The sequence below is a fragment of the Pantherophis guttatus genome, chromosome 1 (genome assembly GCF_059756535.1).
Source record: "Pantherophis guttatus breed Tessera chromosome 1, ASM5975653v1, whole genome shotgun sequence".
Classification (NCBI taxonomy): Eukaryota; Metazoa; Chordata; class Lepidosauria; order Squamata; family Colubridae; genus Pantherophis; species Pantherophis guttatus.
In genome coordinates, this window is record NC_142063.1 from 193,936,006 (window position 1) to 193,948,832 (window position 12,827).

Below are 12,827 nucleotides of genomic sequence, written 5' to 3' on the forward strand. Positions count from 1 at the left end.
TATATCCACAGCATTCCCTTGTTTACTAAACTAATCACTTGTCAAAAAAAATGTAGTAAGATTATTCTAGCACAAACAATTTTTAACAAATTTATGCTAGCTTTTAGTAATAACTTCTCAATTATTACACTCAGTGGTTCTGAGATCACATCCACTTATCCCTTTAGTACCCTCAAATGTAACCTGTCTGATCAGGGGTGGGTTTCACTTACCTTTGCTAACAGTTTGCGCGTGCGTGCTCACTTTGCTCACACGTGCACCACTTCTGTGTATGTGTAAGAAGCTTCTGTGCATGTGCAGATCATATTTGATGACTCTGGGCAGGTGGGCGGAGCCTCCCATTGCCGCTGCTACCGGTTCGCCCAAACTGGGGTGAACCGGTAGCAACCCACCACTGTGTCTGATCCTAGTGACTTGAATTCACACAAAATAACTAGGTATGTTCTTTTCACTTCCTTGACTATTAGAACCTGCGTTTTTCTTCTGCTCCCATATGGTATAGCTCCTGGTATTTTTTTTTTTTTTTTTTTTTTGTAAAAAGCAGATGCAAAATAGGAATTTAGTATTCTTCCTGTTCTCTCTGCCTAACATGCCATCTTCTCCAACCAATGGACGATTTCCTTGACTTTTGTTCCTCACATACCCAAAGAACCTTTTTTGGGGTACGTAAGGAACAAGAGAAAAGTCAAAGAACTTTTTTGTTATTTTTGGCATTCATTGCGAGCCTTAGCTCATTCAATGTAATGTTGCTGAAGAATGGAATTCTAGGATTTTTCCCTATACATTCTCTGTGTGTAACTTTCTTGGGAGGGAGGGGAAGTAAAAAGGGACAATCAAGAGAAGCAAAGGGGAACTTTTAGGAAGAGAAAGGGTAGAGATTTGACCTGAATGAGAGGAACCCCTGCTGACATGGCCAGTCTGAGTCACTGAATGGCCTGAATACAATAAATGCTTCTTTATCCTGTCTTGAAAGAAACAAGATAGCACAGCCTAAATGCTGGGCTATGCTTAAATAGGCAACTCTGAGTTGTTTGAGATAAGTGTGTTTGAAATCTGAGCCTCAGGACAATCTGTGAGTTGTCACAGGTCATCTGCCCTGCTCTGTGGGTTAGGCCCCAAATTTGTGAGGAATTGTATGTGGGCAGATTGTTGTACAAATATCTTTGTTAGTTGTTCCCTTTCACAAAACCACAACCTGCAAAGTATTTTAAAAATAATACTTAAATATTATTTGAAAGATCAAAAGGCCACACTGAAATGGTTTAGAAATTTAACATACGTTGCATTGTTTCGAGATCTGAAAAACTGCACTATAGAGCCATAGCTGTCATTTTAGTTGTGATAAGATTTGTGATGTACGTGTTTTGTTTTGTTTTGTTTTGTTTTGCTTAAATAGTGTCTTCTACTTGCTATGCTGAGTTCTTATGCTTCTAGCAATTTCACAGGCAATGAGTCTGCTTCAGTGATCTCAAATCCTTTTAGACTAATTTGTGAAAAAGGAGAAAAAGAACGAGCTCTTTTTGTCATCCACTCATTGTTCAAAAGCAGGGATCCAGGTATTTTGCAAGCAAGGTTTATTTACAAGCAAGACTTATCAAGATACTTTTTAATGGCTAAATTACTCTGATAATATCATTAGTGTTGAAAGAAGAAAGGAAATGGATTTCCCTTCCCCTTCCCAAAATATGCCCCTCCAAGAGCATATTGTGCAGGCCAACTCATCAATGGCCATGAGAAAGATCCCAGTGACACCCAGACTTTTGCATTAGAAACTTGCATATATGTGCAACACAAATTCAAGCAATGCCCTTATATAGCCAAGGGGCATTTTTAAAAGCCTCTGGCCCCTCAGTCACTGGACTACTAGTTAATTGCCACATGGACATTGTGGCACATGGACAGATAATATGACATTTTCAGTTTCTCTTACTAGCAAACGCCACAGCGTTGCTTGCACTAGTTGCTAAGAAGCTGTCAGAAACCATTAGGAGTTGGCTGAAGTTGCCCTATGGCATTTCCTCATGGCATCAGCAAAACGAGTATAAATCACCCAGTGGAATCTACTGCTATACTAATGAGGCTGTAAGCTTGTTTATGGACTAGCATCATTTTTATGATTATTTCCACCTTTTCAGCTTGCCTTCATTGGCAGTGGGAGAAGTCAACTTCAAGCATGAAGTCACTGCTGACATTTCACAAACGTGGTTCATAGTTGCTACCATGTGGTTAGTTAGTTAGCCAGTCTTCGAGTCCTTTTTTTTAGTTTTTGTTTTTTAAAAAGTAGGATAGAGAAAGCAGAAGAGGAAAAGTATTCTCAAGAGACCTTATAGAGGTGACAGTATTGAATTGCAGAGTGAATGGACATGCTGTTTAGACTTTTAGCTGAGATTTTTCCTTTACAAAGAATCAAGTTTCCGAATCCTTCCCCCCCCTCCTCCAGAAACAATTGCATTAAAATCTATAGAAGTAATTTCTTCTAAAGGACCTTGTTTCATTAATTTGCTTCCCCCCCCCTCTTGTCCTTCTTTTATCTTCTGTTGGACTGGGCTAGAGTTTATTGTTTTAAGCTTCTCTGAGCGTGCACAAGTATTTTACATGGGATTGAAAGCATTTGCTTCCAATGAAAACCTTGTCTTGGATTACAGCCCAGCAGTTTAATTTCCCTCCCAGATGGGAGTAAAGTAGCTGTATTTGCCTAAAAACAGTAGGAAGAACAAACTGTGCATTAAGCCAAGGCTGTTTTTGGCTTGAGCTAATGATCTAACAGAAATCTTTTATTTGGGATAGGTCACTGCCTGGGACTGACGGGAGGTGATCTGGGTCTTGCTTGAAAGGTTTTTCCATTGTATCTCCATAAGCCTCCCCTTTCAAAAATGGGTGGCGATGGTGGTTTCTGTTCCTAATGTTTCTGCTTTCATACAGCAAAAATAAACAGGAAAGGTTCTGGGGGAGTGTTCTTCATGGAATGCAGAAAGCTTCCCCCCTCCTAATGGAGTCTATAATTCAGGTGCCCCGAAGGCATGCTTTCAGGAATTCTTTGGCCTGAGGTAATGCTAAGCTAAGGCTGCTTTGAGGCCTTGATTATCTATTGATGCACAAAGCTGGAAAAAAATCTCCATTGAATTATAGTAGATATTTCCATAAATTATCAATGAATTCTCTTCTATCCAGGCACAAGGCATGGCTTGCTAAAATAATTTGAAGCCAGGGTGGGGGTGGGTGGATGGGTGGTAAGGGAGTTGAAACTATATTTAAAAAAAGAATAAGCAATAGGATGTCATCACATTAGAAGCCCTTTTACTTTTAACCATTGACCACCTGATATGTTTCTCTCTTTAATTGCCCATCAGACTAAAGAATGTGGATTAGTACAGGGAAATTTTAAATGCCGCTGTTTGCTTATGTTTATTTTATGAATCATTACTTTATATGGGAAATTGCTTCTCTGAATAAAACCTTTCAAAGACTTTTATCAGCCTAAGACATCTAAAGTATTACTATGAGGGTTCCTTTTTAGAAATATGAATGCCTCAGTTGAACTTTCATGAAGCAAAGAGCTTTCTATGAAGGTAGTCACTCATTTTTTAAAAGAATGAATTCTTACAAGATTGCATGCTCAATCATTATTTTGAAGAATTAAAATGCCTGTTTAAAACAAAGGCTTTCTAAGCGTTTCTTTTTTTGATAGTAATTGCCTGAATCAGATCAAAACATGAGTGCTTATAAAGATTGTGACAGTGGGAGCTCCAATTTGACATCTTGTCTATATGAAAAAGATGAAATTGAAATATAAGTAATTATTCTAAGCTATCCTGAAAAATGCTTTTCAGGTTTTAACTGCTGGCCTTCCTGCTGTGTTTCTTGCAGTATGAAATACAAGCTAAAATTACAGCATAAATAACTGGTTTCTATAAATTTGAGTTTGAACTTCACTAATAAAACTCAGAAAGGCAGGCTCCTGATGGATATACAGTGATTGTAGATGGTGTAACAATGATATGAGTTGAACGAATAATTCTATTTCTGGGCTACCCTGGGTTTACATGTGCCCATTCATAATTTAGTTTGACTCTATTTTTGTTTTTATGTGATAATTTGAAAAAAAAAATAACAAAAGTTTTATTTAAATATGTGTGACTATTTAACTTCTCAAATAAATATTTATATATGGTTTTATCTTAAGTAGACCTTCCTAAGGATTCCCTCCCCAAAAGATACATGCATTTTAATGCAACTTGAACCTGTTTTATGAGAAGCAGAGCAGGCATAACAACATTTGAACAAATAGAAAAGTCCAAAGAATAATTATATTCTAATTTTAATGTGAGAGGATGATATTATGTAACTTCTCATCAGAATGTGAAAATATTGAATTTGTAATGGTGAATCACCTTATTTAAGTCTCCCAGACGTGGTCTCAAATAATATCTTCCATATTTACAAATAGCTTTAGTTGTAAACGCTTGGCATTGTTTAAAAACTCTATAAAAATTCAATCTGGTTTGGATATATGGTGTGTAGCTCAGTGAGAGAGCGCACATTATTGGCATTCAAAAAACCTCAGATTTAATGGTTAGCATCTTAAAATGGGATTGAAGGAGCATCCTTAGAGCTGCAACCAGAAAATAGATGATATTGTGCTGCAGTTGTGATTTAGAATTCACAAGAGCAAAGAAAAGAGCCTTGGTAGTAAAGTGGTTTAATGCACCCTGTTATTAACACAGCTGCCTGCAATTTCTGCAGGTTCGAATCTTACCAGGCTCAAGGTTGACTCAGCCTTCCATCCTTTCTAAGGTAGGTTAAATGAGGACCCAGTTTGTGGGGGCAATAAGCTGACTTTGTATAAATATACAAAAGTATGAAGGCTATTGCTTAACGCATTGTAAGCCTCCCTGAGTCTCCGGAGAAGGGCGGCATATAAATCAAATTAAAAAAAAAAAATCATGGTAGGTTTAACATTATTTCATGAAATACAGTGTGAATTTTCGTTAGGTTATGATTGTTCCTGTGTGTGTTTAGTGTATATGTTGGGTGTGTCAGTACCTACCCTAATTAGTTTTTAGTCATAGAATCTCAAAATAGCTAAAGTGAAACATTTGATTCACTATATTTACAGGTGACGGCTTGGACAACAGTGTAGCGTCTCCCAGCACAGGTGACGATGATGATCCAGATAAGGACAAAAAGCGACATAAAAAGCGCGGCATCTTTCCCAAAGTAGCCACAAATATCATGAGGGCATGGCTGTTCCAGCATCTAACAGTAAGTGAAGTCCAGATCATGTATAAAATGGTACCTGGGTAAAAAACGTTATAGTAGAAAATGCATATAACACATAATCAAAGACTAGTCTTTGAAATATTTTGTTTATCTTATGCTTTGTTTCTTATTTTGCATCCAGTGTATTCTTTTGTTATTTTTTCCCCTCTAGACTCTTGTTTAAGACAAAAACAACAATCTAATGTTAATTTATGCTGTTCAGTGTCTAGTAAATCTAAACTAAGAGACTTGATATTTGTTTTCTTTCTGGACATCTAAATAATATAAAACAAAGGTTTCTTTTCTGTTGCACTTTTTTTTTTATGCATTTAGTCAGTGTGAGAAGGGGTATCCACTGGCTAGCTTGCAAGATCTGGGTATTTATTTGCCAGTCCTCAATCCCTACAAGTTAGCAGAATCAAGTATGGACCTTCTATCTGGGCCCTCTAGATTTTGAAAATGATTTAGATAAAGAACATCAGACCACACATGCGCATCATCTCTCTTCTATTTGTTTAATCAGCTTGGCATGATTCTGAATAAAAAAAGAAGCCTATGCTTTAAAAGTCATATTCCTTTTAACAAGAAGTTCCCTTAAAGCAGGACAGCTTTTTCTTCCATTTTCAAAGTGTGCCAATTTCTATTTTAAACTCTATGTATCCCAGAGAGTCTCCATCAAAGCTTGGATGTCTTTCCAAACCAAGGTTTCTGAATATTGCTTTCCTATACATTTGAATGGGAATGGGGCAGGTCTTTGCCTGTAGGTTGGGAGAGAGGCAAGGTCAAGCATTCATCATTTAGCTCCTCTCCACTGCTTGAATAAAGATGTCCTTCTGAAGTTGTGGAAACCATGTGGTGTATGGGGAGCAATTTTATCTTGTCAGATGTATAAGCATCTGATGTGAGACCCTTTGGTTAAGGAAATTCTCTCTTGTCACTGAAGCATTTGGTCATAATTCAGTCAGCCTGGCGACATTCTCATGGTCCAGGTATTTGTGTATTTAGCAGATTTTTTGGTCTTCCCTGTACTTCAGCTGGTTCCCTCCTGTTCACCCCAGCTGCCTCCTCTAATTCATCATCAAGAAGAGCTTTCTATGTAGTAACAGGGAATGGGAAGTGGTAGTGCTGTTTGAAACCCTGAGTGCCAATCAGGGCTATTGGATTCAGGATTATGCTGTTGTATTTATAATCCTGGGCATGGTTTGCATCTAAATATACAGTCAGGTCCAGAAATATTGGGACATCGACACAATTCTAACATCTTTGGCTCTATACACCACCACAATGGAGTTGGAATGAAACAAACACAATGTGCATTAACTGCAGACTGTCAGCTTTAATTTGAGGGTATGTACATCCAACTCAGGTGAACGGTGTAGGATTTACAGCAGTTTGCATATGTGCCTCCCACTTGTTAAGGGACCAAAAGTAATGGGACAGAATAATAATCATAAATCAAACTTTCCCTTCTTAATACTTGGTTGCAAATCCTTTGCAGTCAATCACAGCCTGAAGTCTGGAACGCATAGACATCACCAGACGCTGGGTTTCATCCCTGGTGATGCTCTGCCAGGCCTCTACTGCAACTGTCTTCAGTTCCTGCTTGTTCTTGGGGCATTTTCCCTTCAGTTTTGTCTTCAGAAAGTGAAATGCATGCTCAATGGGATTCAGGTCAGCTGACTGACTTGGCCATTGCATAACATTCCACTTCTGTCCCTTCAAAAACTCTTTGGTTGCTTTTGCAGTATGCTTTGGGTCATTGTCCATCTGCACTGTGAAGTTCCATCCAATGAGTTCTGCAGCATTTGGCTGAATGTGAGCAGATAATATTGCCCAAAACACTTCAGAATTCATCCTGCTGCTTTTGTCAGCAGTCACATCATCAATAAATACAAGAGAACCAGTTCCATTGGCAGCCATACATGCCCACGCCATGACACTACCACCACCATGCTTCACTGATGAGGTGGTATGCTTAGGATCATGAGCAATTCCTTTCCTTCTCCATACTCTTCTCTTCCCATCACTCTGGTACAAGTTGATCTTGGTCTCATCTGTCCATAGGATCTTGTTCCAGAACTGTGAAGGCTTTGTTAGATGTTGTTTGGCAAACTCTAATCTGGCCTTCCTGTTTTTGAAGCTCATCAATGGTTTACATCTTGTGGTGAACCCTCTGTATTCAGTCTGGTGAAGTCTTCTCTTGATTGTTGACTTTGACACACATACACCTACCTCCTGGAGAGTGTTCTTGATCTGGCCAACTGTTGTGAAGGGTGTTTTCTTCACCAGGGAAAGAATTCTTCGGTCATCCACCACACTTGTTTTCCATGGTCTCCCAGGTCTTTTGGTGTTGCTGAGCTCACTGGTGCATTCCTTCTTTTTGAGAATGTTTCAAACAGTTGTTTTGGCCATGCCTAATGTTCTTGCTATCTCTCTTATGGGTTTGTTTTGTTTCTTCAGCCTAATGATGGCTTGCTTCACTGATAGTGACAGCTCTTTGGATCTCATCTTGAGAGTTGACAGCAACAGATTCCAAATGCAAATAGCACACTTGAAATGAACTCTGGGCCTTTTATCTGCACATTGTAATTGGGGTAATGAGGGAATATCACACACCTGGCCATGGAACAGCTGAGAAGCCAATTGTCCCATTACTTTTGGCCCCTTAACAAGTGGGAGGCACATATACAAACTGCTGTAAGTCCTACACCGTTCACCTGAGTTGGATGTACATACCCTCAAATTAAAGCTGACAGTCTGCAGTTAACGCACATTGTGTTTGTTTCATTCCAACTCCATTGTGGTGGTGTATAGAGCCAAAGATGTTAGAATTGTGTCAATGTCCCAATATTTCTGGACCTGACTGTATGTGAACGTGAATTTTAGTTGCTGCAACTATAAACAATTTTAGCCGATTCAAAATTTTTAAACATATTTTGAATGAGGTATTTGAATGTGGTGCATTATACCACATATTCATTATAAGTGGCTGACTAACATTCTTCCCCTTTATTCCATTCCTTAATTTGAATCTGGTAAATGAGTCAATATGTTTATTGTTATTGTGAGTGTGTGATCGTTCTGCATCATTTTGCATATAACTTTTATTCGACTAATTAAATAGAAAGAATGTCTAAAACAATACGATTTTTTAGACTCTTGGAGGCCCATTATAGTTTCTAGAAATTTACAAAATCTTGATTTAAGACTTTATTAATATTTATGTTTTAAAAAGAGGTTTTTAGTACTCATGATTGCATTTGAGAAACACCCTCAATATTGTAATGTAAACTTAATGATAAAAGAGAGGATTGAAGCTGAACATCTATTTTTTAAAATCCAGAAATAGATAGTCTATGCCCAGTAAAATATTAGTGGCTAATCGTGGAACTTGTAACCTTCTTGTAACCTTCACACTCACTGGGCACAGTTTATATAGGAAAGGAATCAAGCATCTCAAAGGCCATAACATATATAGCTGAGTGCATAAAGACATGGATTTGTCAGCACTAATTGAGAGCTAAAGGGATATTTCCTCTCTTGGGTATTATAAAGTAGACTTCACACAGGCTCTGCTAGGACATCACTTGCCCTGTGTGAGACCACCGTGCACACTACTGCTGGCAATATAGTTACATGGAATACAAAGTGGACCTAAACATGCTGAATTGCTGTGCCTGGAGAGAAGGGTCACAGTAAATGGAGGCTGAAACATCTATTTCACAAATGAGTAAGGCTAAATAATCATATCTAGACTTGATCCAAATAAATTCAGGACTTTATACGTAGTACAAGGAGGACCTCCTGCTTAGAGACTCTTCTTCCTGTCTATTTTCTTATAAATTCAAGCCAGTGGTTTTTTCCCCTTTACTTTCTTTTCTTCTTAGTACTGTCAGAGAAAATGTAAAAGGATTACACAATTATTGTTCATAATACATAAGCTTATAGTTGAACAGATTTGAATGGTATGAAAATGTGTAGAAGCAGTTTTGCATGATTTCTTCGCATAAAAAAAAATGTCGAATATGCCAAACGATTAACTTTTGAAAGATTTGCATTTACCAAATAAATGAAGACCTAGGTTGGAGATGGATTTTTAATGAAACAGGGAAGCAATGGTTTTGAAGTGAGTTTGCAGATCTGTTCGGACCACTTTGGATTTTTGGGCTTTTTATAAACTGCCCTTTGATTTTCCTTACACTCGTCTTGGATATTTAGTTAAGGAAGTGAAATCCAAGTTTTTGTGTTATAGGCTGAAAGGATATTTAATGCTTATGCCTTGAGATAAATATGATTAATGTAATTGCTGCAATTGACATGATATTTATACATATAGTTGATGTTACATTCATATGTTTCATTATAGGATGAACTTTTATAGACTATGTTATCAATTACATTGTAGATACTTCATAAAGTGAAGAATCTGCACTGGTGCCAAATGAACATATTTTGTTTTTTGTTTTTTTAAAAAAATCAACCGTTTCTTTTTAAAGAAATAACTCTGTCCTATGAGAAGTTAATCCACATTAGCTAAAAATTATATAGTATATTGGATAAGGGAGTACTGGATATCTGCCTTGATTTCCTGAAAATATCTCACAAATGAATAATTTCCATTTTTGATTGTTAAAAATAATAATCCTCAGATTTGTTTAGATTTAATTTATTAGACCCCAAATTATTTGCATGAGTATACTGTAAGTATGAAATATAAAGTTTAGAGTACATACAGTAATTTGCAAATTAAAACACTATGGAAGAGCTGGGAATAATTAACACTGAAATATTTTGTATCCTGATTGAGCACTAACTTTTCTTAATTTTACCATTATCTCAAAGGACTGCTCATAAAATTATAATAGTAATACCCATTATAATATTAATACCCCAGTAACATAGTAATTAACATGGCAGTCATATTAATGATTGGTCAATGGAATTATTAAAGTAAAAATATGAAACTTTTGTAAGTTTTTATAAAATTAATTCATAATGCTCGAGACCATCTTTTAGACTGTGATTCACACAAACAAGCAAACAAAAAGTACAAAGGAAATGTTGGCTATTTTATTTCATATAGTATGCAACTAATTTTTGAAGTCATTTCTAGCAATGTAGTTTCAGACACCTTATATAACATCAAACACACACATTGTGGGATGATGATGTTTGTACAGTATCTTGTTCCTTCTACATCTCTCTTCCTTTTTCTTAATCTCATATGCACACAGCATACCTGGCCACAGCTCAGGAGTATAAAATATATGCTGCATGTAGGCAGTCCCACATTCTACCTCAAAGAAAACTGAATAAGAGATTGCTGCCTTAGGGCATATACTATTGTCCTTCAGAGCTGGTAATACTTGGGTAGATCGACTAATTAGCTTGTGCGTTTTAACATAATGTTTTCTACTTTATATATTAATACATAAAAAAATCTAGAACTAATCATTAAATACAAATGCATTTATTTTGGCTACTTCCATTTCATTTTTGTTGGGTTTTTTTATTATGTTTGTTCTTCCCATTTAAAAAGTGTACTGCCTTTTCTTTAAAAAGTAGATTACATCCTGTAATTGTATTCTGGCTTGAATCTGAGAATTCAGTGTTTTTAATCAATAATCCTTCTTTTGATACTGTTAATGAATTTGCTAAAAGATTGATGGTGGTGAAGCCCATTGCATTAAGACAATGCCATTCAGGGAGGTACTGCTATACAGCAATTCCAATAATCTTAATGCACTAGGAGAAAAAAAAGGGGGTATCAAATATTTCTTTAAAAATATTTCAGCACATAAGGATGAGCAAAACTAGAATAAAAAAGGAACAAAGCAATGAAAATTGTCTTCAAAAAACACAAACAACAAAATAAATGTACAGAGTAATTTGTAATATAGATAAATATATTTATTTTAAAATGTAAACATTTATTATTTCTAATCAAAATGATACGTAGTTGGAGATCATCTATTAAGAAATACTTGGTTGATATAAATAAAAATGAGTTTACATCTAGATAAAAAAATTAATCTTTCAAAACTCTTTGCTTTTTTAAAAGTAATGAATCACCATATAATTTGATTATATAATCAAATTATATAATTTGGAGAAAATAGAAATAAACTAACATTAAGAACCAAAGACATCTGTAATTTGTCCAATTTTTTTAAAAATGTTCATCCAGAATGAGTCATATGATGAGAATTTTCGTTAGAGATATGCACCGTAACAAATACTGCAATGTAATCTAGAAACTTTTGACAAATACAATATCATTTTTTAAGACTGGGCTACCACCTATTAATTGAATATACTGCAATTATCAATAAACTGTTGAAATATTTACAAGTTGAATTCACATAATAAACAGTGTTAAATGAATTAATTAAGTTAAAAGCTTTAAGTTTGTTTGCCATGGATTTTAAGGTTTTTAAGAATCTGCCTTATTTGAGTTTTATTTAATACCGGAGAATCACCTTTGATTTAAAGAAATGTATAGATTGCCATTCTTTAAACATTGTTTTCATAAAGACACATTGACTTAAAAGTTATTTATTAGCTTGCTCTCTTACTTAGGATTATATGCCTCCCCATTACTGAAGACCCTGTATCTTACAATATCCTGATATAATGATTTTTTTTTAACTTTCTTCATTTGAATCCCAGCAAGTACGTGTGGATCAATTCTTTTGCAAAAAAAATAGTCAGCAAAGATAGAGTTACAGTTAATAATCAAATTTTTAATCCTAAAAGTTCTCTATGTTTTCATTTTTTTAAAATTAGTCATATCAAGCATGGGGTGATGGAGAAATGGAAAAGGAGAGAAAAGGAGAAAAATTAGGGAACAAAACTTGTTTCCAACTTTCAGTATGGATTTGTAACAGTAAGAATTATTTTTTTTTAATATTGAGGAGGAATTGCATTACCTAATGGAATGAAGATAGCCAGTTTTGTCTGATGGACTAGGAGTGGGGAAATCTTAAATTCTGATCCTGCCTTAGATACAAAAGCAGTTAGCTGACCTTGGAGGCTAGTCACTTCCTTATAGGACGAGAAAGGAGGCAATGAGAAATCACTGCCAGAAATGCTAGTTGAAAACATAAGTTCATCCATGTGGTTGTCAGGAATCAATGGGAAAAGAAAAGAAGCAAAAAGAAAAGAAAATCCATGAGAGTCTAACTTTTAGCTATTAGACAACTTTTGAATTCCGAATAATTCCATCATATTGTTTTAACTAGAAAGTGGAAAAATATTTTTTTCAGATTTGGTACCTAAACTTCCATTATACTTTTCCCTGTATTTTTGGTTTGCTTGGTGCTATATCAATATACATATTTTTCTGCCATGAATGAAGCCAAATAATTGATAAGAGATCTAGAATTATTTCAAACTGGTAAAAAATTATTAGGGGTAGGCATTTATTATTATGGATATTCTGCTAGCAATAACAAAGATATTGAGAAGAAGATAGGGTCACATTTCTTTAAATGGGACCAACCCCTTGTACATATTCCTGACTATTTAAGTCCACCTGGGGGGGGGGAGTCCAGTAGTTTTGTGCAAGA

At 35.8% G+C, this 12,827-nt stretch overlaps 1 protein-coding gene across 3 annotated transcripts in view; it reads left to right on the top strand.

Annotated features, from left to right (window-relative positions):
- The window catches only part of MEIS1 (Meis homeobox 1), a 176,289-nt gene that overhangs the window by 82,489 nt on the left and 80,973 nt on the right, over positions 1–12,827 (top strand). For all 3 annotated transcript variants that reach the window (XM_087882276.1, XM_087882278.1, XM_087882277.1), the window contains exon 8: positions 5,117–5,262. In XM_087882276.1, coding sequence (XP_087738402.1) covers positions 5,117–5,262 — 146 coding nt within the window. The remainder of the gene's footprint in view (positions 1–5,116; positions 5,263–12,827) is intronic.